Here is a 27536-nt window from a genome sequence, read left to right on the forward strand (position 1 = left end):
TTCCATGTAAGCATTTTTAATTCAGATTAAATATATTATTCCAAGGTATTTTGAAAGCGCACTTTTCTGAACTAATCAACAGTCAGAGGCATTTTTCGATCTTGATATCCAAGGTTTGACAGCAAAAACTGCTGATGTTTACAAACATACACTACTGTCCAACACAATTTTTCTGTTAAATCATAATTTAATATGGACAAAAAGAAATCTAAAATATTTAGTGGAATTAGTGCCTCCCTCTTAATTTTTTTAAAAAGTTTAGATACAACTTTGAAAAAGCAAGTGATTTCCTAAATTTATGGGTTTATACAGTGTTATCTACACATCAGAACAGAAAATGTTATTAGCGTTGACTGGAGCAGCACTAATTAGAAAATCTTGCAACACACTGCTAAAATAAAATGAAATGGAAAAATTAACTGCTTTTTAAGAGATTTACAGTATCTCAGTATAAGATGTAAAAAGGAAAAAAATATATAATGTATGTACAGATATTCAAACAAAAAACCCTCCAAAATTCCAAGACTCATTTCTAGTAGAAACACATTTACTTGCAGCTAACTCATAGATATTCAACTGCAAACAGTAATTTGTAATGCGGGTTGGGGGAAGATTGCATCTTTCAAACATAACATACTTAAAGCCATTTTTGAAATACCTGAACTGCTTCTTGGGATCATGGTTCCACACAAACACTGTTACACACTGTGACAAAGAGAGAAGAAATCTACTTGCCTTTGTCACGGCTGAGCAAATATGTAATTTTACAGTTTTGCTCTAAACCTGATATGCAAATATAGAATGCCTGTACTTGTGGTGTAAGTAAAGAAGACAAAAGGTGATAAGAATGAGCACACAAATGCAATGTGAATCAAACTGAGATGAGTGTCCATAATATTAGTGCAACCTGAACTCCTTACAACATAACTTTGTTCAATTATATTAAGTTCACAAAGTGCAAATTCTCTTCTCTTTGACAAAGTCCCCAAAGACTACAAAAGCTAGGCAGAGAACTGGTTTTAATTCGAAGCCTATCTCATACAGTTGCAAAAATATGTACTCCAATAGGAAAGTCTTGTGCACATAGCTGACAATTCAACAAGGAGAACTGCTAATGAGCAGCTCCCTTGAATTTTAGTACAGTATGTACAGGAAAACTGTATGTACAGGAAAACTGCTATTCTAAATCAATCATGTTCCAGCTTAGTTGTCAACAACCTGCACTCAAGATTACAAGAGGACTGAAGGAAAGATTGATACATATTTTGTTATTTACTCAGTGTCCAAAATTAAACTTTCTAGTTGGAGATCAGACAAGGTTTCTCTGATGTGTGTTTTGTGTGTACCTACATACACACACTTTTGCCTCACAGGAGCTGTCTACCTTCACCAAGGGCACCTGGGCACACAGAAATTCATACAATCTTTTTCTCCCTCATCTGACAGCATTCTGTCTGGATAGAGAGGTTCTGAATGACTTCTTCAATGAGAACAGACACAAGACAAATTCATTTCTAAACTGCATCCACTAAGGTTTCAAGTTTAATGGTGTAAAAATCTGACATTCAAATACAATTATAAGAAATTTGCTTTCTACAGTGCAACCTGCATCTGTATCCCTCCCCCGCAAATAAGGCTGGTACCTTCATATGAACAACTAACAGGTTTATTTTTTTAAATGTTGAAAGCGTATAGGTCAGGCAACATCATACTGACTGCCACCAATGAAACACCTTCTCCTTTTATGTGTGTGTTAGGCATTTAAGGGGTTCTAAAGGCCAACATATCTTGCTTGACCTTTTGTCTTATACTCTGGTCAACAACCATGTCACCAGAAAGGATTGGGGAAATCCTAACCCCACAAACTGCATTAACACTGAGCTGCAGAAGAAAGCCCAACTCCCAGTGCCAAATGTTAACACAGACACACACACAAAAATCATACAGATACATCAGACAGGGTAACAGCATCTAAAAGTCCAATATGTGTGACGGAAATTCCAAACAACATGACGTCTTCTGCAATACCCCAGCCTCTGACACCAGAACAAGATTTTTATCTAGTATAATAGACTCTGTAGTAAACTGTTTTTGACCTCCATAGTGAGTAGGAGTTGTCAAATTTAAGGAGATAGACTCCTCTCCCTGGGTACTGATGGCTGCCAGCGTACACTTCTTCGTGACAGTCTCGTCTGTACACAGGCACTATTTCATCTAGTTGAGGCTTGTTGGCATTCTTTTTGGCTTTCTCTTCACTGCTAGCATTTTCTGAAAAAAGAGTCAGGAATAAAACATTAGTCACTCGACCCAGCTTTCCTTGATACCAAACAAACTGTATAGCCTATTATTTGTAACCAGTAATGATTACTACACATATATAACTAATTTAAATTTAACCAAAGCAATACTCTAAGAACTAGTCTGTGCCAGGACATTAGGGAAAACAGCAATGACCAAATGTTTCTGCAAGAAAAGATGGCTATCATATCAACATTTTGTCAGAAGCAATTAAAGTTCATCCCTTCATTTCCAAAATCAGCAAACAAACAGCACTCCAGTATCACAAGCTTGATCAACATGCACAATGAACAGGAATATTACTTTTGGTTCCACTAGTTTACAGCTGATTTTTTCCTTTAATATGTAGGAATTCTACCACTTACAGGGAACAGTAGAATGAAGACCATGGCCTTCAGTCTTCCTTCAGATAACTGCCTGTGTGTGTTGTTTGCCTTCAAGTCATTTCCAAATTATGGTGACCCTAAGGTGAACCTATCATGGGGTTTCATTGGCAGGTTTCTTCAGAGGGTTTGCCACTGGCTGAGCCAGGATTTGAACTCTGGTCTCTAGTGTCACAGTCCAACACTCAAACCGATACACCACACAGATAACTAAGAGGTAAAGTATCTATTAGCTGCCTTGTACACGTTTAAAATCAATATTTGAAAATAACAGGATTTCTTTTAATTGCTTGAATTTTTTCAAAACTCAGTGACTAATTTTTAAGACCCATGGATATCAGTGGGACCAGAGCTCCTCAGTGATCTGGAAGGGATTGAGATAATTGTAACAATAATGTATTCCTACAGATTCTACAAAAATAAATGGTGGCTGTGATATTATAACTTTTACAAGCTCTCCAATTTACTGTTACACTTAAGGTGACTGAAAGCATTTCAAATAAGTTCCCACCAAGAAATAAGGAAAGATAACTAACTATTTATGATAATACAAATTTGGCAAATTAAAGGTAAAAGAAGGCCATCAAAGTTGGCAACTCAACCAGGCTTTGTCATAAATAATGTTGGTAATGTTGGTAATTCTAGCCTGAAGCTGCAGTTAGCAACAATCATACTCATACCTATCTTAACATCCAAGAATATCCTTTCTTCTGCAAGGACTATTTTGCTGATAAAAGATTTAAAATGTGCGCACAATACAGAAACAATAAAATCCATTACTGGACATATCATGAGAAAAAATGAATCTCAATCAGGGAAGACACAGGCCTGGGCCTGCATGACCTGAGCAGAGAGGTTGAGGCCAGGGGGATTTGGGAGATGTCTCACCCACAGGATTGCCATGAGTCAAAGTCAACTCAAGGGCAGTTAACAACAGCAAGAAAAAAGAGAACATGGGAAATAACACCATCTACAAGGATAAAAAAAAATGAACTAGATAATAATAATAATTGGGAGTACAATAAAATCTGGCACACATGGTTGAAGAGAGAGAACAGAAAGACACATATTTTGGAGTCTAGATTCTAGATTATGGCAATCTAGATTTTCTGAACATACAACAAACTAAACTGACTAATCAGGTCTCTAAGCTTCATTTCTTTAAAAGTAAACCATAAAAGTGTATTGCAAAAGGCAGACTTTTTTTTTAGCGATGTTTACTGAATCTCAATAGGTACCATTTTCTGATCAATGTTAATTCTTAGCAAATTTGAAATTCCCATGAAGTTGACAGGATTCGTGAAAGAGACTGTTGCAAGAGAAATAGCAGTTATGGAATCTTTTTCAAGGCAAGGCTGCATAAGGTCACTGTCAGCAATAGTCATGAAGAGGGTTTTTAAACTGTCTCCAACATTCTCTGTACAACTCCCATTTGAGAACTCAAATGATACAAGTGACTAACCTGCAGTATTGCAGAGCTTCTCATCACTATTTCCCACTTGCCACACTGGAACCAAGTTTCCAAATTCCAAATTGGACAACCATCAGCTACTCCTCAACCCTTGTCTCATCCCCCATTCAAGCTTGAACACATCTAGTCTTGTCTGATTTTGGAACCTAATTAGGGCCAGGCCTGGTTAACACATGGTTGGCAAACTACCTTAGAATACCATGGATTCCCAGGTAGAGCTAAGAAAGAGGTCTGCCTGCAACCCTAAACAACTATCAGTTTGCTCACATTAATGAGTGACTGAGGCCTTACACAGTACAGTGCGCCTGTGTTATACGTGGTTCTGAGCATACGCTCAAAGCTGTGCGGGAGCGCACAGGGCAGGCGCATCCCATTCACATTAATGGGGCATGCTCTCGTGGTGTGCGCCCCGCGTGCCACTGCCACACTGACGAGGGCACGAGCCCCATTCATTTGAATGGGGCTTCAGTATCCGTGTTTTTTTCTCTTATGCGGGGGCGGGGGGTCTGGAACGGATCCCCCGCGTAAGAGAAGGGCAGACTATATAAGGCAGCTGATGTTCCTATGCATATTAAAGTGTACAAGAGATAGCCTTTTCTGTATCTCAAACTCCAGCAAAGTGCATAAAATAAGATACCTTCATCTTCATCCTCATCCTCACTGGATTCACTAACATGAACGCTGACTGCTGTGTTAGGAGAGTCTGTCCATTCAAAATATACCCCAAAACCAATGTCATAATTGTCTGTAGCAAACTCCCAGAAGAGATAAGAACCCTCTTCATGTGTTGGTACACGAACTGTCACTACTTCTCCTCTGCCAACTGTGATCACAGAGTCTGCATCCTGGCGAATCTTCTCCTTGAAGTCTGCTATCTGGGGTCGTGTCCACATGGAGGGTGCTGCTATGACTGGAACAGATTCTAAAAAGGGAGACAGGACAAAGAAAGTTCAAGAATGAACAATTTATACCCAGACACACTATCAGTCTGGGCTAACAGACCAAGAAACTAGAAGCAATCCCCAACAAAGAAGGACCTCCCTCTCAAAAACATTTACTGACACTTTCACAGAGGCTTAGGGGAAAACCATACCGATTCTGCCAATTCTTCATATGTTTAAGTCAGTTCACAGTTGATTTAGGAGCAAGTATGTAGATTCTAATCATATACCATGTATTACCTTAATCTAGAAGCAAAAGGAAAGACTACTACCTCCTTTCTTCCTCTAGTGTTTTCCTTTCAGGATGCTTAGGGTAGGCTTCAATTCTAACCAAAGACATTTAACTATAAACCACGTTTGGCAACCATAGAGCACCTTAGGGCCACGCTGCCCAATTTTCCAGTATAAATTGGAAATGACTAGAAAGTCACCCCAAACATTTGGCCTTTTAAAAGGTGCACTCTCCTCAAAATAGCATTTAAATGGAAAATACACTCCTGGAGGTATTTCCCCACTTCTCCATTCCTCTTTCTTTCTTTTAATAGATAACCACAGAATCACAGACAAGAGACTGTAGTTTACAGGCTTAACCTAGGAAAATGCAAGTAGCTGCCTTTAATCCTATTTTGGGAGAAAGGCAGGATATAAATTCAACAAGCAAACAAACAAACAAAGGGGTTCTAGCTGCCAACCATAACAGAAGAAACTACTATTAAAAGAGTCCATCAGAAGCAACATACAAGCAGATTTCTATTACAAGATTTCTGTTATTCTTTTTAACAGTTCAATAATCTTTACTCATACCTTTTGGTCCATTTTCTAATGCTTCTTCTAAAGCATCTGTTTCCAAGTCTTTTTCAGGGCTCTCTGTGTGAGGACTGGCTTGCCCATTTACTGATGGGATTTCTCCTGTGACTGCTGGATTGGCCTTTGACATGGAAGTAACTGAAGCCCCTGCTGTGGCTGCTGCTTCCTGCTGTTTTTGCAAAGCTGCCTACAAATGTAAAAAGGTCATAAGGACAATGAAAGTTGTGGAATGCATCTTATGGGAGTTACCTGCAGAATATATCATACAGGAGGGCAACATCACAGAATCTATTGCTACAGAACTAAATGATGAGACAAAGCTCCTTTCAATTAGCTTTAAGGGGGTGCGATATTGTTAGAGTTACTGTGCACAACAGACTGGCAACTTGACTACAACCCACACCAGCTCTAGCCAATATAGTCAGGAGAGAGGGATGATGCGAGATGCACTCTGTTAACATCTGCAGGGCTACAGGCTGCCGACTCCTGCTATTAATGGCAGCAGCAGCATTTAATTCTAAGAAAAGATGCAGAGGCTGGGTATGTCCTTGGGACATAAGCCTAGAGACTGCATTAAAACGATTCCATTAAAATGCTAAAAATTAATTGTACAATAAAACAGAAAGTGAGACTCTTTCTTTGAGTTAGTAAGGCTCAGTGCAGCCGGGCAGGAAGGGGAGGTGAGATGTTGCCCCTTTCTGCGCTGGATCATTGCTGCGGCAACTGCATGGGTGTGGTAACAATCCGTTCCAAAAAGGAGCTGCAAAATGCAGCTCCTTTCTGCACTGCTGCCAAGGTGCCATTAGCACCCTGGAGCGGCGCAGTGACGTCTCTTGTGCGCCGGGCCATTTGGATGTGGTGCACAAGGCACGTCATTGGCACACGCGTGCCCAAAATGGCACCATAAGAGCGCAGAGTGTGAGGACATGCCACTCTCCTAAACCCTAATTTTGGCCCCAGGCCGCCCCAAAGTGGCAGTCTGTACCGGGCATAGGTTAATTTCAACATTTTATTTATTAAATGTCCATCCTGCCCTTTTTCCAAACACTGTCCTGAAGAAATCTAATGGCATTAACATTCAAATAAAAACAAATTAAATAATAAAAACAGATTAAAAGATATCAACAAAACACATTTATTGAATTATTCTATCCTGATCTTTTCCCAAGAAGCCCAGGACATCATATACAAGCCTAAATCTAACCACTAGTCTCAACTAAAGTAGGCCCACTGAATCAATGGGATTTTCATAAATGTTTACCTGGCAATTAGCAGATAATTCAAAGGCTCTACTCCAGGTGAGACAAGCAATTAGATTTAAGTCATAGTTCTCTTGATCTCTCATTTTATCTTCATAACTATGAAGTAAAACAGTTGAACATGAGCAGACAAATGGCATGGTCGCCCAAGGTCACCCAATGGGCTTTAGCTGAGGATTTGAATCTGAGTCCCCTAGTCACCATAACAATTTGACCTTCAATATTTATAACAAATATTAACACCAAATTATCTATCTTCTTGGACTGGGTAATCTCTCTGTAGGAGGCAGGGAATTTTAAAACAACGATTAGCAAAATTTGCACATGTAGCATAGACATCACTGGCTGCATATTTATTTTTGTTTTCTTAACCCCTTGAGAAAAGATGGAGGAAAGGACAGAAAAATAAGGGGTTTGTTTAACAAAAAGAATGTTAATATAGGGATTTGATATGGTATTATTATTTTTTATTTCTGTCTTCATTGGTGACTGCAACATAGGTATGTTCTCTCACTGATTTCTGAGCCAGGAGCTGAAAATCTATTTTTTCAAAAGCTGCCCTGACAACACAGTGTACTATACCTGTTGTTGTGCAAGCTGGACCTGATAAAGCTGTTGCATGTACTGTTGATAGTGTTGCTCCTGGAGTTGACGAATTAGGATCTGCTGCTGCTCATAATTGCCCGGATACTGCTGGGCAGCATATTGTTGGAACTGAAAAGCCGTCTGAGAGTTCAGTGCTGCCATTATCTGTTGTCTAAATGAAGAACAAATCATCTTAATAAATTACTCTGTAGGCATCTGAGGAGTCAGTTTTTCAATTGGTCTCAAATACCGCAAGTTAATGCTCCTAAAACAACAACCTTGCTATAGTAACAAAGATAAACAATATTTAGGATTTATTTCTGAACATAATAGCATATGGGAAAGCAGTGTTAATTTTTTGGTTAGAGGCAGTGGTTAAGAAACTCAACTGTTTGAATTTTATTTTGTAAACAAAAATCACTATCTGTTGCATTTATATCCTGCCTTTCCTCCAATTAGCTCAAGATAGCATATGTGATTATCTCTCTCCCTCCCTCCCTCTCTCTGTGTGCATGTATGCCTACAGGTCATCTGTTGACTTACAGCATACATACAACAACTGCATGAATTTTATAGGATTTGCTTAGGCAAGGAATCCCAGAGGTAGTTTTGCCATTTCCTTCCTCTGAAATACATCCTACAGCACCTGGTATTTGTTGGCATTCTCCCATCCAAATATTTATTTACTGTATTTATACCCCACTCTTCAACCAGAAAGGCTCCCATCGAGTGGCTTACAGATAGTTTAATTAGACATTTCCCTGCCCTCACACTTACAATCTAAAAGACATGACACAAAAGGAGAAGGAAATGGCAGTGGGACAGGGGAGTAAGTCCAGCGGTTGATCTGAGACCTGGAGCATGGGAGATGGACTGGAAGGAGGGCTCTTCTTCTTGCTTTAAGCCAGGCCTGGCTGGCCTTTCTCTCCCTCTGATGCTGGATGAAGTCAGATGGCAAAGAGGGAGGGCTCTTCTAATGGCCCTGCTTAGCTTCCAAGATCAGACAAGATCTGATGCCTTTAGGATATTTAGGCTCATCTATGTGATTCTACTCAACTCTTCCTCATTTTATTCTCAAAACATTCCTGTAAGGTAGATCTGGTTGAGAAAAAGAAAAAGCCAGCCTGAGAGCAAGGAGACTCCACCCTCCATAACTGCCATCCACTGGCCTGAGAGGGAGTTCACCAGGCAGGTCCAGCTCCATCAGGGCCAGCCTGAAGGAAGGAGACTCTGCCCTCCATAACTGCCATCCGCCGGCCTGAGAGGGAGTTCACCAGGCAGGTCCAGCTTCATCAGGGCCAGCCTGAAGGAAGGAGACTCCGCCCTCCATAACTACCATCCGCTGGCCTGAGAGGGAGGTCACCAGGCAGGTCCAGCTCCATCAGGACTAGCCTGGAAGAAGGAAGAGCCCTCCCTCCAATCCATCTGCCTTGGTCCAGGCCTCTGAGGGAGAGAAGAACCACTGGACCTCATCCCCTTTCCCTCCATCATTCCCATCTCCTTTTGTTTCGTGTCTTTTAGATTGTAAGCCTGAGGGCAGGGAACTGTCTGATTAAAAATAATAATTGTAAGCCGCCCTGAGAGCCATTAGGGCTGAAGGGCGGTGTGTGTGTGTGGTGTGTATATATATAAAATAAAAGTGAATGGCTCAAGCTCACCCAGGTTCATATATATATAAATAAATAATAAAAGTGAATGGCTCAAGCTCACCCAGGTTCATGGCTCAGTGGGGATTAGAATCAGGGTCTGTCAAGTGCCAATTCAAATATGTAACTACTACACTTCACAATTTCTCAATCTAACAACAGTTAATATTTTCTGGTGATTTTAAGGGATTAACTCATACATTCTGTTTCATTTCTTGCTATAGTAAAAAAAAAAAAGCCTTAAAGTTCTGAGCAAACTGTAGCACAACACTCCCCAATACTGATTACTTGTACCAAAGAAACCAGCACATCACAAGTTACCATAAGTTAGTTTGCATGTCCACAACAACTTTTTTGAAATACTGTGTATGGGGTGAAACAGAGTGGCAGGATGCTGGCCTCTGCCGCGGTCCCAAATGGATCGTGGCAAGGAGTGGAAAAGATCAGCAACTTTTGGGGGCAGGTTTGGGCCGCCTTGGGCAGGCTGGGAGCAACCCTCACACGGCTTCTTCATGGGTTGGAGCCACGCCCCCAAGCCACAAAGAAGCTGGTTTTTATGCCCATCTGTTTTGGGTCTATGTTACTTTTATATTTACTTCTTCTATTGTGTCTTATTTCACTCCTTTTGTGTGTTATTTTGAAAGAGCTTGGCTCCTAAATAAATATTTCGTTGTAAACTTACTGTGTGACTACAGACAACCACAATTTCTTTAGATTAAGTCTAATTCACTTTACAAGGCTATTGTGAGAATAAAAGGAATGACTTGACATATAGAAGGTCTTTAGGACACAATGGACTAGAAATATGCTAATTCATGAACAGTTGCCATCTTACTTCTGCTGTTCCATGCGGAATCTCTCTTCTTCTATTCTCCGCCTCTCCTCTTCTTCCCGTCTCAGCCTCTCTTCCTCTTCTCGCCTTTGCTTCTCTTCCTCTTTTTGCAAACGCTCTCGTTCTTCCTCTTCACGTTGTCTCCGTTCTTCCTCTTCCCTCCTGTAATAGCCAAGTTTATCAGACTATTCAATGGACTTCAATTTTCTGTGACCACCCTTCATAAAGGATAAAGAGCCGAGATAGAGATGATTATCCACTTCTGTACAGAGCCGTCACAGGAATTACTAACAATGAAGGAAATCAAATAAGAAGCAGTCACATTAACTTATCTGTGGTGACATACTATGGCTACAGTCCTTATATATCTTTATCTCCGAGAACAACCTATTGAATTCAATGGGGTTTAATTCTGAATATACATGAAAAGGACTGTGCTGTAAAGCAGAAGGTGATCCTGAGCAGCAGAGAAAAATTTAAGAAATTTCTCCCAGAATAAACACTGTATGATTCTATAAGAACTATTTCCCACCTTACAACAGGGATGGGAATCATATGACCATCCAAATATTGTTGGGATCACAGGTCCTAGTAGCCCTAGACAGTAGAGTCAACGGTGAAGAATGCTAGGAGATGCAGTGTACTTTTCCTTTCCTTCTTTATACCACAACAATTCAAAATGTTAAAAAACTAGGAAAATTCAGCAAGTCTTCTCTTTATGGTATTCTAAACTCTGATTCTAAAGGAGTTATTCCTTGCCAAAAAAATACCAGAAATGAAAGATGCCACCAGTGTATAAGCACAAAATCATATCTGATAGCAAACAGACAATATAAGCCACATAGTTCAGTTTCTTCAAAGGAATCCAAATTCTGTGAAATCTAAGAAGATAACATATCAATATCTTCTTAGATGTGCAAAATATGAATATTTCAAGGCAAAAGATATCCCACTTTAAACCACAAGAACATGTGTGATAAAATTCCTGTACAATGGTGACAAGTAAAATGTTTATGTGTTACTTAAAACTTTACCAATATTCCATGTCTTTCAGAAATACTAAGATTTTCAAAACATGTAATCTGTTTCCAAAAGACAGGAAAAACTGCACTATGACTGCATATAAACCGCAGAATTAATGCTTTATCTGCCTTGGCTCAATGCTATGGAATTCTGGGATTTGTAGTTTTGCGAGCTCTTGTGTCACAACACATTACTAATCCCAGGATTCCATAACACTGAGCCATGGCAATTAAAGTGGCTTCAAACTGCATTAATTCTGCAGTGTGGTAGCAGCCTATATCATGCCAAAATAGTTAAAAACCAATTAAAATGATTTAAGAACTAAGTGACAGTTAAATCAGCAAACACATTCCATGCAGCCCCACCCACTTCTAGAATGGCTTACCTTTTTTTCTCCTGTTCTTCTCTCTCTATTTTATGGGAAGTAACATATGTGGAAAAGAGATGGCAGCACTTATTTAGGAGCTTTACAAACTCTGTCATGGCATCCTGCTTTGCCATGTTTCCAAGGGCAGCCCATTCTTTCCTGCAAGGAGGAAATAAGCAAAATAACATCTTGTCTACTGAATTGTGCTTATAAACAGACACAAGTATGGCAATACTATGGGAAGGGCAGGATTTCAAAGCTAAAGAATCTCTACTTAATTTAGGCAAAGAAAAGAGAACACAATGTAAAGAACAGACAAACACTAACAACATCTCACTGTGGGTAAGAGCTCCATAAATCCAGTTCATGTTTTGACAGTGGCAGTTGGTAGCTCTCACATTAGTAGGGCTGTGGGCTCACTGCAAGTTTTAATCCAAAGTGTAAAGAGGCTGCTGAAGGGGCTGAACCTATAGTTTTAGGCATCTTGTCCATTTCCTCTCAAATCTGACTAAAACTGAGAACAGATTCACTGCACTGCTGAAAAGAAAGCCACCAGCTCTTTTGCTATGAAGCCAGATACACTGGAAGCAGTTCTGCCCTGTGCACAACAGGGGAGGTGTGAGCAAAGGAAGCCTTCTTGAATGGTTTTTAAATTAGCACTCAGGCACATAGTTTTTGTTTTTATTTATTTCAAGGATTTATATCCCACCTTTCTCCGACAATAGGATTCAAGGATGGTCATAGACAGAAACTCTATTATAGAATTTCAAGAGGTACTAAACTGGTTAGCAACAATGTTGTCCTTCTTCCCGCAGCACTGCAGGAGGACTAAATATAAATTTATATAAAATCTGCCAATATTCTGACTGTTCATTTCAACCATAAAACAAATTGGATCTTTATCTGTCAAACTGTATAGGAAAGCACATTCCCCCTGATCCCCAAAATACAGAACTCCCGAAATGCTATTTTTCAAAGCTTGCTTAACTGCTGGATTTGTGAGGTATTACTACAAGACTGCTACCATAGCCAACAGACCAATCCTGGTATGAATTATTCAACTGAGATGAAATCATCTATTTGGTGGGCAGCTCCAGAAAAAAAATGGTAGCATTTACCTTCTGTCATTTCCCAGCACATCGAAGAATCCAACTTCAGGGCAAGTGTCTGGATTATACGGTCCCAACAGAACCTGCTTATGCAATGCTACGAGTCTGAGCTTTTCTTCATAAGTTGGGTGAAATGCTTTGCCATCTTTTTCTGAAGAAGATAAATGATAACAATGAGTTTAAAGATGCACAGTCGAAGTCCCTGCACCAGTCTGCACTGCATGTCACCATTCCACAGACAAGTGAGTCATGAAAATTAATCAGCAAAATTTTTTGACAATGGGGACAAATTGTCATGAATGGAAATAAAAACATAACTCAATTAACAAAACCTCTAACAGTGAAGTTCCTTTTTACTAATAAAGTTTACTATGTTCTTTTTATGTCCATCTAGCCTCTACTTTTCTTCCTCATCATCCATCTAGCTGAAATATTTTTAGCACTACTGGGAACACAGTGAAGGAAAACTAGAGAAATATAGGCCCGTTACAGATGGGCATAATAGTACGGACTCACCCTAGTACGGACCGAGTCCGTACAAAATGGCTGCGCATTCCACACATCGCGCAGCGGATATGACGCCGCGACGCATAGAGAAGTGCCATTTTGGCGCTTCTTTTCAGCTGTGCCAGGAAGCCTTGCGGTTTGACCGCTGGGGCTTCTTGGCGCAGCTAATGACGGCGCAGGCAGAGTGCCGCTTTTCGGCGCTCTGTAACGCGCCAGAGACTTTCCATTATGGGTTGCAGAAACTTGTCTGCAATAAGAAATGCAATACAGCTGAAGCTGAGAAAGAATGGTATTGTACAACAGGTAAGGTAAACTGAAGAACAAAACAGAGAGAAAAGGGGAGGTCAGATAAACCTGTCTAACCAGTTACCATTAGCCTGACCCCCTTCCCCACTGCCATTCCCTTCTCCTTTTGTGTCATGTCTTTTTGGATTATAAAACTGAGGGCAGAAAACTGTCTAATTAACAATTTTGTAAGCCATACGGACAGCATTTCTAAAGAGCAGAGGTATAAATAAAATAAACAAACGAACAACAATAACAATAATAATAGCCTGTTAAAAAACCACATATCTATAAGGCTGGCCACCAAAATAGCAATCATAAGAAAACAGAAGGCTAGTGGGTGAAAAATCATTGCTGGATACAGGTTGACTGCAGTCACCCAGAGGACTTTTTCAGCTGCCACTCCTAAATTATGGAATGACCTGCAACAGGGGATCCATCATATTACCACTCTTGATGCCTTTAAGAAGGCTATTAAGACAAATCTTTTTCAGCAGGCCTTCCCAGACTGATCCTCCTGCTCATTGATGCAGTTTGCTCTTGTTTGCCCAAATGTCCCTCCTATGCCTGCTTATTTTAAATTTTAATTTGTTATTTTAATTTTATCTATTTTAAATATTTAATGAATTTAAATTGTAATTTGATTATTGTTAAGATATAAAGGATGGAATTTTAGTTTGCATATTTAATGTATTTGTTTATGTATTTTATGTACTGCTTATGTAAATTGTTTATGTATTTTATGTATTGTTTATCTAATTTGTGAACCGCCTTGATCCTTTGGAAAGGGGTATATAAATAAAAATTATTATTATTATTATTATTATTATTTAGGAAGAAGGCTTCAAATAATCCCTAAAAGATTCAACATGTTTTTATTTATTTATACAAGCCTTTCCTGATCTGGCTGTTTCATTTCACATGGTCATATTGTTAGTGTTAAATAAAAAACTGGCTGAAATATATTAAACTGCTCTTCTTTTTTATGGTTTAAGTACCTATCTCTCTTGTTTCCATGTTGTTTCTGCCTCTGGTACCAAATCTTTTGTTAAAGGAGTACCATGGGCCCTTGGTATCCACTGGGTTTTGACCCCCCCAGTGGATACAAAAATCCATGTATGCTCAAGTCCCGCTATATGCAATAGCATAGTAAAATTGTGTCCTTATATAAAATTGCAAATTCAAGATTTGCTTTTTGGGCTTTTAAAAAATACTGTCATGTCATTAATGGCTGAATCCCATTCAGGGCTTGAAAATATTTTTTCAAGAATCCTTGGATACAGAGGGCCAACTGTAATGCTTATTAACCATGAGAATGCCTGCATGAAGATATTAACCTGGTTAAATTAGCCTATTAATACTAGGACAGACTTCTTTTTTTTCCATAGAATCGTAGAGTTGGAAGAGACCACAGGGCCATCCAGTCCAACTCTCTGCCATGCAGGAAATCCAAATCAAAGCATCCCCAACAGATGGCCATTCAGCCTCTGCTTAAAGACCTCCAAAGAAGAAGACTCCGCCACACTCCAAGGAAGTTTGTTCCACTGTCAAACAGCCCTTACTGTCAAGAAGTTGCTCCTAATGTTGAGGTGGAACCCTTTTCGTGTAGCTTGCATCCATTGCTCCGGGTCCTAGAATCTGGAGCAGCAGAAAACAAGCTTGCTCCCTCCTCAATATGAAAACCCTTCAAATATTTAAACAGGGCTATCATATCACCTCTTAACCTTCTTTTCTCCAGGCTAAACATCCCCAGCTCCCTAAGTCGTTCCTCATAGGACATGGTTTCCAGACCCTTCACCATTTTAGTTGCCCTCCTTTAGACACGCTCCAGTTTGCCACCACAATAACTAGCTCAAAAGTGCTAGTGTAACAGGGAGAGAACAGATATCACAATACCTAGGGGAAGGCCTGTTGGAAGAGGTAGGTCTTCAGCTTCTTCCTGAACAGGTCAAGGGAGGTAACCGAGCGGAGCTCGCCAGGAAGAGTTCCAAAGCTGCGGGGCTGAGTTGGAAAACGCCCTCTGTGCAGTCACGGTGTATTTCGTAACAGGAACCCTCAACAATTGCTTCCTGGCCGATCTGAGAGTGCGGGGCGGATTATATGGGGAGAGGCGGCCCTCCAAGTACCCTGGGCCCAAGCCATTTTGTTAGCTTTGGCCCAGCTTTCTAGTCTATTCAGTCGTTTTGAATTTTGATCCAGTCCTCTGGAGTATTAGCTGCTCCTCCTAATTTGGTGTCATCTGCAAATTTGATGAGTATGCCCTCAATTCTGTCATTGTTGAATAACACTGGGCCCAGGACAGAGCCCTGTGGGACCCCACTGGTCACTTCTCTCCAGGATGAAAAGGAGCCATTGTTGAGCACCCTTTGGGTTCGGCCGGTCAACCAGTTACAAATCCATGTAACAGTTACTTTGTCTAGCCCACAATTTACAAGTTTGTTTGCAAGAATGTCATGGGAAACCTTGTCAAAGGCCTTTCTGAAATCAAGATATACTATATCCACAGCCTTCCCTTCATCTAACAAGCTGGTAATTTTATCAAAGAAAGAGATCCGATTTGTCTGGCATGACTTGTTTCTCTGAAACCCGTGTTGACTTTTTGTGATTATGGCATTGCCTTCTAGATGTTCACAGACTCTCTGTTTAATGATCTGCTCCAGAATCTTTCCTGGTATTGATGTCAGACTAACTGGACGATAATTGTTGGGATCCTCTTTCTTCCCCTTTTTGAAGATGGAGACAATGTTTGCCCTCCTCCAGTCTGCTGGGACTTCTCCTGTTCTCCAGGAGTTTTCAAAGATTATTGCCAATGGCTCCAATATTACATTTGCCAGTTCTTTTAATACCCTTGGATGTAGTTCATCTGGTCCTGGAGACTTAAATTAATTTAGATTAACAAGATATTCCTCTACTATCTCTTTACTTATTCTGTGCTGAAATTCCCCTATTCTGTCCTCTGCTCCATTTTCCTCAGGTTGAGCACTCTTTTCCTTTTCTGAGAAGACTAAGGCAAAGAAGGTGTTGAGTAATTCTGCCTTTTGTCTGTCCCCTGTTAGCATTTTGCCTTCTTCTCCACGCAGTGACCCTACTGTTTCCTTCTTCTTCCTTTTGCTGCGTACATATCCAAAAAAGCCCTTTTTATTGTTCTTAACCTCTCTAGCAAGCCTCAGTTAATTCTGCGCTTTAGCTTTTCTGACTTTACCCCTACACATGCCTGCTATTTCTTTGAATTTCTTATTGGTGATTTCCCCCTTTTTCCATTTCTTATACAAGTTCCGTTTAAAACTTGGCTCAGTTGAAAGTTCCTTAGTCATCCATCCTGGTTTCTTGAGACACCTCCCATTTTTCTTTCTCACTTGAACTGTTTGAAATTGTGCCTTCAGTATCTCCCTTTTGAGAAACTCCCATCCGTCTTGAACTCCCTTCTCTTTTAGTATTTCTGACCATGGGATCACGCTCAATACTTCTCTAAGTTTATTTAAATCCACTCTCCTAAAGTCTAGAATGCGTCTTTGACTATGCCTGGCTTCTCCTTTCCATTGTATAACAAACTCCAGGAGAACATGGTCACTTCCACCTAATGATCCCACCACTTGCACCCCATTAACCAAGTCATCCTTGTTGGTTAGGATCAGATCTAAAATAGCTGACCCCCTTGTTGCCTCTTCCACCTTTTGGACAATAAAATTATCTTCCAGGCAAGTGAGGAATTTGCTAGACCTTGAGGATCTGGCTGAGTTTGACTTCCAACAAATATCAGGGTAGTTGAAGTCACCCATCACTACTACATCTCTCCTTTCTGACTGTGTGGTCATCTGTTCTAGAAAGATATCATCCAATTCCTCAGTCTGACTTAGGGGTCTGTAGTAGACTCCCACCGTAACATCCTTGTTGTTTTCCTCCCCTTTAATTTTTATCCAGGTGCTCTCCACCTGGCTTCCATGATTGATGTCCTGGATCTCTTCACTGGTGTAAATATCTCTGACATATAGTGCTATTCCTCCTCCTTTCCTGTTTGGCCTATTTCTCTTTAAAAGGTTATACCCCTCTATTTCTACATTCCAATCATGAGACTCATCCCACCAGGTTTCAGTGATGCCTGTTATATCATATTTGCTTTGTTGTACTAGGAGTTCGATTTCATCTTGCTTATTTCCCATGCTCTGTGCATTAGTGTAGAGACATCACAGACCAAGGGTCCCCTTTATTTGCTGCCTGTGCAAGTTTTTTTTGCCTCCCACTGTTGGGTCCTTGCACTATTTGTTTTGTTTCCTCTGTGCCAGTTTGACTATTTTCTCCATCCCTTTTGCCTTCCTTAATATTGTCTCCCTCCCTCACGAAACAGTTTAAAGCCATCCTGATCAAATTCTTGAGACTGTTGGCAAAAATATTTCTTCCAACTAGCGTGAGATGCAACCTGTCCCTTGCAAGAAGTCCCTCCTCATGGAACCTCCAGGGGTGAGAAGCCTGTGGCCCTCCATATGGAACTGGCTCTTTCTGTCTTATGGCAACCTATCATAAGGCGTACTTGTCATGGGGTTTTCTTGACAAGATTTGTTCAGAGCAGGCTTGCCATTGCCTTCCCCTCAGGCTGAGAGCATGTGACTTGCTCAATAACACCCATATGGTTTCATGTCTGAGCTGGGAATTGAACCCGGTCTCCAGAGTTGTAGTCTAACACTCAGGCCACTATGCTATGCTGGCTCTAGTTCAACATCTGGAAGGCCACAGGTGCTCCATCCCTGATTCATATGCACTGCTGTGTTCCTCTGAGATACAGCACCAAGGAACAAGTTTTCCTTCTGCTAGTGTTCTGTCATATACAAAAAATGGAAGAGACTAAGTGTCCAGTTTTTTGCACATTTACTTCTAAATGACACTGCACACACTGGAATCTATTTTTAGACAGAAAATGGTTAACAGCTACACACATTCACTGAGAAGCCTTCAAGAACCACCAAAGGTTTCAGTTCATAGAATATCTGTCCTTATCTTATGCCAAATATGACAAGGCAAAATGAAGCTCCAGGAGACAAAAAAAGCCAAAACATGGTTTGAGTGTAGAAAACAAACAGAGAGAAATGGGTTCAAGACTCTACTCGGCCATGAAACAGGTAGCTGTCAGCTGGTCACAATCTCTCAGCCTATCATTTTGCAAAGTTGCTGCAAATATAAAAATGGGAATGGGGCAGATAATGATGCACACCTCTGTAAGCTACTTGGAGAAAGGGTATGATGAAAATATTACAGAAAGGACAGAAGCAGACAAATAAGATAAAAATATAATTGGAAAGATCAGAAGATGACAAATAAGATTCATTTTGTACTGGCAAAGCCAAACACAGAAAGAAGGCTTTCTAAATGAGTGTGGGGTTTTGTTTGTTCATTCTATATAAAGACATCTGCCTGCACCTTTATGATTTCCAGTACATAAATCCTCTTTTTGAGTCTTCAGCTTGGATACATGTTTGCCCAGACGTTATTTATTCATGTTATTTTACATGCACATTGTAGAAATTGATTTAAATTAGAAAATTACCAAAAACATTACTGAAGCAAATATATAAATGGTTTTTACTTTCAATTATTAAACAGTGTCTTAATGAATTATTCACATATATGACTGAAACATGAGCTGCGGACAGGCAGGGTTGGGCAAGACTGAAAAGCTTTATTAAAAGACACCCAACAAGTAAATAATAAATAATGACAAATTTCATATTTGCTTTTTTGGTAAACAACAGACGAGGGATGCCAGACATTAAAAGTCTGCATGTCCCGCAATCATTAGTCCAGCCCAAAGTGTTCCATCCCAAATTAACATCAGCACCATCAGCACCAGCCTAACTGTATTTATATTAGACTACAAAAGGAAGACTTCTTTGTAATTCAGATACTAACATTTTAAAATGCCCAGGGAAACTATGAAGCAGCTGTTGATCCAGCACAATTGTAAGAAAAGTAAAGTGTTGTACTAGTTTGGAGGAACTTAATGACACTAGCACAATTGCAGCATGTTCAGAGAAGTCTGAAAGCATACAAAGAATGGCAGTAGTTACAACACATGATGAAACATGGAACAAGTACAGAATGAATCTTCCCATCTTCCCTTATGGAAAAAAAATAAGCATAAGGGCTTTTGTTGTATGCTATACCAATAGTGCCTTAAAGTGTTCATAGTTTGAACATGCTGGAATTAGGGTCTGTAGGGAGAGGCGGGAAATATAAATAAAAACTATTATTATTATTGTTGTTATATTGTTTTAATATATTTTAAGCATTTTAATCTTTTTAAACTTGATTTTAGCATTGAATTTGTTTTAATTGTTGTAGTAATTTAATTCTATTTTCATATAATATTTTTGTATGTTTTTAACTGTATGGTGTTTTTTAATGCCGTAAGCCGCCCTGAGTCCCAACTTTGGGAGAAGGGCAGGATATAAATAAACGTAATGACAATAATAACAATTTTTTTTGTATTTGTGGTTTTTACACTTTCATGGAGGTTCTGTGCCCTTAACCCCAGTGAATGTGGAAGGCTCACTGTACATACATTACAAGCAATGACTGAAAAGTAACTGTCTGCACACAGACTTAGAAAGAGTTGTTAAAATGCTTTGGTAGCCTCACATTACATGACCCAACTAAATGAACTATTTCCAGGACATAGGTTGGTACAGTGTGAGTTGCAACTGAGATGGAAGACGACACTGACATGATTAAATTGCCCAATAACAACATTGCCTATTCTTGTAATCTCATGACTTCAACTGAAGAACTTTCTTTGCTGCTGTAGATCAGATTACAGTGCAGAATAAAGATAAGAGTTAGACTATCTGCTCAACGAATTTCACACAACATGCTGTGGAAAAATGTAAAAGAAAACTAAGCAAGTGTCTTAAGGAATTTGGAAAAAGTTATCAAGAGTAAAAACTTGGAAGTTCAAGAGTAAAACCTGGCAAGAAGGATTTGGACGAGGGCCCACAATGCAACCAGTTTCAGAATGTTTTCAAACATGATTGCTTTAAAGGGCAATCCACACACAACAAATTGCTGATGTGTTATAATGTGATGTAGTAGTTTGAGCACTGGATTAGGGTACCAGGAGACCAGGGTTTGAATCTCTGCTGGCCATAGAAACCTACTAGATGACCTTTGGCAAATCACACTCTCTCAGCCTCACAGGAAGGCAAAAGGCAAACTCTCGCCAAACAAATTCTGCTAAAAAAAAACCTCTGTGATAGATTCATCTTGGTGTTGTGATAAGTCAGAAATGATTTGAAGGCACATAACAACAATCATAATGCTGGACATCTGCACATCTACATTTATTTAGTTCAGCTAGACAAATAATCATATCAGGTTAAAGGTGGAATAAAGGGAAAAGTAATTTTATTCTTTGTCTTTTGATGGCCCCTAGTGCATTTATTTTTTCAAGTCAGCACAGACTACCATTTTTAGAATTTATATATCTGCAAGTTTCAGACTGAAATCTTGCCACTTCACCAAAGGCCAAGGCACTCAAATCTGCTTTCAACCAAAAAGATGCCTGAAGGAGAAACAAAAAGATAGAAGCTCTTAAGAAAGGAAGCCCTTCACTAATAGCAGAAAACAGTAATATTACAAGAGAGAACAAGACACTCGAGGGCTTGCTCCGAAGATAAGCAAGAGGGATTGGCAAATGGCATCTTCTGTTCACTCAGGAGAGGAGAGACATGTAGGTTACAATCTCCTTATCATGCTTGAATTCATTATTGTGTAGGAGTCTCCACAAAGTTTCTTTCATAAAAGTTAGCATTATAATGCAAAGTTAATGGCAGAAACAGAAGAGGCAGTTACAATGTGATGTGGATTTCATGAGAATGGTGGTATGTTCTGAGGCTCTGCAATGGTCTAGGATCCCAATTCTGTTGGCCACTGTCAACAAAAAGACATTCAACTTTATATGCTGTATAAGATAACGAGGAACTGTTAGCAAAGTCAAAAGGGGATGAACTGATCTTGAACTATCACTGATAGCCTCCACTCTTCTGTACATCCCTTGGAGGTGGCCTCACCAAGTCCAGCAGAACTTACTGCTGAGCAGAAAATATATTATTTATGCAATTCACATTACAGGCAAGCAAGCAACCCCCCCCCCCCAAATATTTACTGGAATATCGGGACACACATTAGAGATAAAAACTTGTATACAGTCAGGCCTCCACATTTGTGGCTTTGACTTTTGAGGATTTGATTATTCATGGATTTAATCCATATGCTCCCTCTAGGAATCTCTAGGTGCCCCAGTGTGACTCTGCTGGAAGACCCTAGAGATTCCTAGAGAAAAACCCTTCTCTAGGCAGTTCTAGGTTCTCCAACATGATTCTATGATCAACTTTTGTCTGATGTTGACCAGAGAGTTGTGCTGGAGAACCTAGAAATTCTTACAGGTAAAAAAATAACCAAGTGTTTATTTTTTTATTTGTGGTCTTCCCACTTTCACAGGTGTCCTGTGCCCCAAACCTCAGCTAATCGGGAGGGCCCACTGTAGTTCCCCTTTTTATCTTAAAATTTTCAATGGAAGGCACTGAGGACATAACCATGATATATTTTCTGGCTACAGGCATTTGGAAAAAGTAAATTGTTAAGTTCAAAACTTTTCAGTTACACAGGTATTGAACCCATAAATTATCTGATAATGTTATGAATCAATGCGTATTAAGACATGAAAAACATTCAGTGGAAAGATATCACAATGGGAACTTTCCTGTTCCTCATCGTGTGTTTGTATTTTGCATGTGTGTGAGCGTGTGTGCACATATACAAAAAATTCAACCATCGTAAATAGATAACCTGCATGCCTTTTGCTTATAAGTCCATTCTGGCTACTAAGAAAAAACAACCACAAAAGAAAGGGCTTAGTGTACCCAGAAGACACCCAGAAATGCTTTGCATATTATGCAAAAGCTGCAAAACATTAAGAAAACTATGTCAAATGTTGAGATCTCTTTTGACCTAATATAATATTTTTAGTTCCTTTGTAGTATATGTTCCATGAGGAATTGTGGGGGCAGGGGTTAGGAGCATTATTTCTTCCTTTCCCTATCCTAGGGAGATCCTTTAAGTGGAATCAGTAGGGAATAAACTTGGGGACTATATAGAAAACATACTCAGGGTATCTGTGTTGGCCATATAGCAAAATACAATAACATCCAAAATCCACAAAACAGTGATATCTTTATAGGACCAACCATGTTGTTATATGTTAGTCACAAGCCTGCATTTTGTCAAGATGTTGTTGGTGTTCTGAGTTGAGATGGTGTGGAGGGATAGTGTGTGTGTGGGTGTATGAAGAAAACTCTATACAACCCGAACACCTGAGTGTAAATACAATTTTTATTCACTCTTGAAATGGAACGACAGTGTTAATATATAGTGCACCAAACCTTAAAAGAGAAGGTAAATAAACTTGTACCCAGACACCAACTTGTATTGATTAACATGTTAAAGCAATTTTATTGCAACAGAGATTCTCTAAGACAGTTAAGACTAGACATCTCTCAGCTTTGACATACAGAATGGAATCCAACTAGTTTCCCCCTATGACAGCAGCCTTTTGCAAAAGGAAGATGGAAAAACATTATTTACAATTATTAGCCTTTCCCTCAACAGCTTCTAACCCCCAAAGATTTTGGGGTGGCAACACAAATCTTATATAGGCTACATGAGGAAGGGGGAAAAATCCAGAAAATTGCTCCCCACTCCACTTGAAACTGCTTGTCAGAATAGTGAAACTAGATGGATCCTGCCCATTCACAAACGCATAATCTGGTACATTATGAGCTGCTGAAATAACTATTCCAGCAATGTATTAACTCCTTTAGAGAAGAACCAAGTAAAGACGCTCCCTGCATATGAAGTAATTTGATATAACCTGATGTTTCAAAGGCAAAAGCCTGTAAGTGCAGATTTTTAAAAAAATTATAAATGCTACAATGCTTTGAATTCAATAAAAATGAAACAAATAATGACAAATTGCCAGAATAAACAGCTCAAGATGAAATACTGCCTCCCAACAGAAAGTAAATAATAACCTTCTCATCTCAAGTCATGCCAAGCAGCAGCTGAATCTGTTACAGTGGTTCTGTTGGCCCACATGATGTTGAGAATTAATATTGTCGGTATCATTCTTGTCAGCACCTGAGCTATTGTAGGTGATGGAGAAGTAATCTATCCTTCCCTGCCCATTCTACTGGTAATTTGCATTTTAAATCATAACATTAATCTATAACACTAATCACGAGGAGTGTGATAGTCATTAGCAGGTGCAGTAAATAGCTAAGGCAATCAAGGTAGTTATGTGACTTCACCAAGTCACAAAATGCACAGTGGTGGCAAAATGATGAACATGAAGTAAGAGGCTTAACCTCTTATGTCCTGATATGATCATCTGAAGAACACACATAGTCCCAATTAAATAAACACAAATTTATGGTTATACGAAAGAAGCAATATACACAATAGTATGCCAAGAACTACAATCTTATTATGTGTACTTGATTATAAACATTATTCATCTCAGTACAGGTAACTTCCAAGTAAAGATGAAGGGTTTCACTGCATAGTAGATTAACACTATATAGCAAGAAACAGTACAGAAGATGAAATCGAAAATTCACGTGGCTAATGTTTAATGCTTATACCTATCAAGGCATTCTAGGCAGATACCAACTGATCTTTCCTTTGTAGTTCTCTTTGAAAGACAATGCACACTAACCACTTTATTACAAAGTTTTATGAATTGCTCAAGTTAAAAGACTTGGCACTTCCTCCTACTATAAATGACTATTTTCGGTTTATTTTTAGCAGTCAGAGGTGCATTTTGTTAGCAATACCTATGTAACATGAAGACAATTACAATAAAATATAATCCTTCAAAGAAAGCCACATCAAAGTACTGTATCACCAAGAAAACATCCAGGACAGATTGTGTAACTGGCTGTGGGGCCTATAAACATAATGGGTCAAGCAGACATGGGTTTGCAAAAGCAATCTACAGTATTACTCTGTATTTTGTACTTGTGGTTTTGACATTTTGTTTGATTTTAAATTTACATGGAATTTGGCATCCATCTTGGATGACCTGAGTGTCAATGCTCTCTTTACATGAAAGCATCAAGCAACTCACTCGAAGAAATGCATTTTAAACCCGTGGAAGTGTTACTAACTGTAAAAAGTTATTTGCCACAAAAAACAGATTTAATCCAGGGAAGGAGTTGAACAAGTAATCAGCAAAAAGTAATTTTAATAAGAGCAATAGAGTCAGCCCTCTGTATCCAAGGTACCACTGCCATCAACATCGGGGGGGGGGGGGACTATTTTCATTTTCATATATTCCATAAGAAATATCCTGAGTGTTTTTGTTCCTTTTCTTTTCAACATAAAGACATGTCTATATGCCCTGGAGAAACTGATCTGTCAGAATCACATGGGTCCAGCTTCCCTTATGACAAACAGTTTCTGAGCAAACAACCATCTACAGTAAAAAAGGGCATGGCAGCAACCAAGCTCTATAAATGAGTTTTATGAGGACCAAGGCTCCCACCTTTCTCTACAGATGAATCATATCTCCCCACAGTACAGTCAATGCTTTTTTGAGGCAGCACTCAATATTCTGGCCCTGGCTTCAAAAGATTCTCCTTCACAGAAATCAACCTTGCACCTCCAGTGTGCCTAACGCCCCTTCTCTTCCACACACAGCTATATAGGGGATACGGCTGCATACGCACTGCAGAAATAATCTGGTTTAACATCACTTTAACTGTCATGGCTCAATGATAGGGAATTCTGGGAACTGTAGTTTTGTGAGACATTTAGCGTTCTCTTTCAGAGAACTCTGGTGACACAATAAATTCCCAGGATTCCCTAGCACTGAGCCAGGGTAGTTAAAGTGATGTTAAACCAGATTATTTCTGCAGTGCGGATGGGGGATATCTTAGCTCGCTCAGTACCATTCTTGCAGAAAAGTGATGCTCCCTTCCTTGCAAGCAGAATCCTTTCCATAGATACCATCTCTGAGCTCACCAGAAGCCCTCTTCCTTTTCCTTACCTCAGAGTGGGGCTGGGGAAGGGGCTTTGGCTGCATCACTTTAATTTCCATGGCTCAGTGTGATGGGATAGTTCTGAGAACTATAGCAACAAATTACAGTTCCTGGAATTCCACTGCATTCAGCTATGGCAGGTAAAGTAGTGTCAAACTGGAGTGCTTCTGCAGTGCAGATGCAACCTTTGTTGCTGTGTGCCTCCAAGTCTGGTGAACCTATCATGGGGTTTTCTTCAGAGAAGGTTTGCCATTGCTATCCTCTGAGGCTGAGAGCATGTGACTTGCCCAAGGTCACCCAATGGGTTTCATGGCTAAGCAGGGATTGGAGCCCTGGACTCCAGAGTGATAGTCCAATACTCAAACCCCTGCACTATGCTGGCAGACCTAAATTCTGTGGGGGTCTAAGGCCCTGGAGGGGTGTGAAAGGTCAGGGCAAGGGAGCTTGGGAAGTGTTTAGGCAAACCCTTTAACATATCAATCATGACAGAGGTGGCTTTATACAAAGAGTGTGTTAGGTTTAAACTTTTTGTATGCTTTTACTGTTCATTCTATACTATTCTAATTAGATGATTCTGACTGGTTTTTAAATTCTTAAAAAGCTTTTTTTTTTTTAAAAAAATGTTTTCCATCTTCTGAGCAGCTTTGGTTCCCTTTTTGGGAGAAAGGCAGCACAGAAATGAATGAACGAAAGAAAATAAGTCCAACTCTAAGGGGCCACCTCTGAAGGAAGGAAAAAAACAAGCCCAGCTCTCTGGCAGGCAGATTAGAGAGGCAGGCAGGCAGGTAAGTAGGAAGGAAAAGAAGGAGGGAAGAAAAGGAAAGAAGTCCACTTCCTGGGGGCTCACCTAGACAGGCAGGTCAGGTAGGCAGGCAAGAAAGGAAGGCAAAGAGAAGAAAGGAAGGAAGCAAGTCCAGCTCCTGGGAGCTACCCAGACAGGCAGGTCAGGTAGGCAGGCAGGAAGAAGGAAGAGAGAGGAAAGGGGTGGTCCAGCTCCTGGGAGCTCACCTGGGTAGGTAAGTCAGGGAGGGAGGGAGGGAGGGAGAGGAAAGCGAAGGGAGAAAGCAAGTCCACCTCCTGGGGGGGGTCTCACCTCGGTAGGCAGAGTGGATGGGTGGGCAGGAAAGAAGGAAGGGAAGGGGTCCACTTCCTGGGGGTTCGCTTAGAGAGGAAGGTTACCGATAGGAAGGAAGGAAGGAAGGAAGGGCCCCCTCCTGGGTCTGTTGTTGGGGGGATGTAGGGAGAGAGGGAAGGGTCCCCTGCTGCCGGGGCCTGACCTTTGAAGAAGCGCAGGGCCAAGCCGTAGAGCTCCTCCAGGCCGAAGCCCCAGCGCCGCTCCAGGCTCAGCGCCCCGGAGCCCTCTCCGCCTCCGCCGCCCTCGGCTGCCTCCTCCTCTTCGGCCTCCTCTTCCTCTTCTCCGTCCTCCTCGTCCTCCTCCGCCTCCTGCCTGGCGCTGGCCCCCGACCGGCCCACTGCGGCTCCGGCTCCTCTTCCGGCGGGGAGCGGCCTGGCCTCTGCCTGCCCCACGCGGGCCTCCTCCGGGTCCGGGCTCAGCGTCAGGCCGTCGATGGAGACCTCCAGCCGCTCAGAGCCCAGCGCCGCCACCGCAACCGCCATCGCCTCCCTCCGCTGGGCGGCCACGTCCCGACTTCCGGCTCCCTCGCCGCCACCCGGAACTTCCGGGCCTCAGGAGGAGGAAGCGGAAGTGGAAGTGGGAGGAGGCCTCCTTGTGCAGCACTTTTTCCTTTCCCCTTCATCACCTCAGGCTTCCCAATGACTCAACACACAACACACACACATCTATATATATATATATATATATATATATACACACACACACACACACACACACACACACACACCATCTCTCTCTCTTCTCTCTCTCTCTCTCTCTATATATATATATATATATATCTCACACACACATATATGAGCTACCT

General features: G+C 40.5%; 1 protein-coding gene across 1 annotated transcript; it reads right to left on the bottom strand.

Annotated features, from left to right (window-relative positions):
• ACBD3 (acyl-CoA binding domain containing 3) lies at positions 1–27270 on the bottom strand. Its single transcript, XM_042444860.1, has 8 exons — positions 26874–27270; positions 12731–12872; positions 11631–11771; positions 10226–10384; positions 7742–7916; positions 5898–6087; positions 4790–5074; positions 1–2268 (listed from the first exon to the last, which is right to left on the bottom strand). The coding sequence occupies exons 1-8, from the start codon at positions 27211–27213 to the stop codon at positions 2057–2059; spliced, it is 1644 nt and encodes a 547-aa protein (XP_042300794.1). The 5' UTR covers positions 27214–27270; the 3' UTR covers positions 1–2056.
• Positions 27271–27536: the final 266 nt, after the last annotated feature.

Source organism: Sceloporus undulatus, chromosome 1 (genome assembly GCF_019175285.1).
Source record: "Sceloporus undulatus isolate JIND9_A2432 ecotype Alabama chromosome 1, SceUnd_v1.1, whole genome shotgun sequence".
Lineage (NCBI taxonomy): Eukaryota > Metazoa > Chordata > Lepidosauria > Squamata > Phrynosomatidae > Sceloporus > Sceloporus undulatus.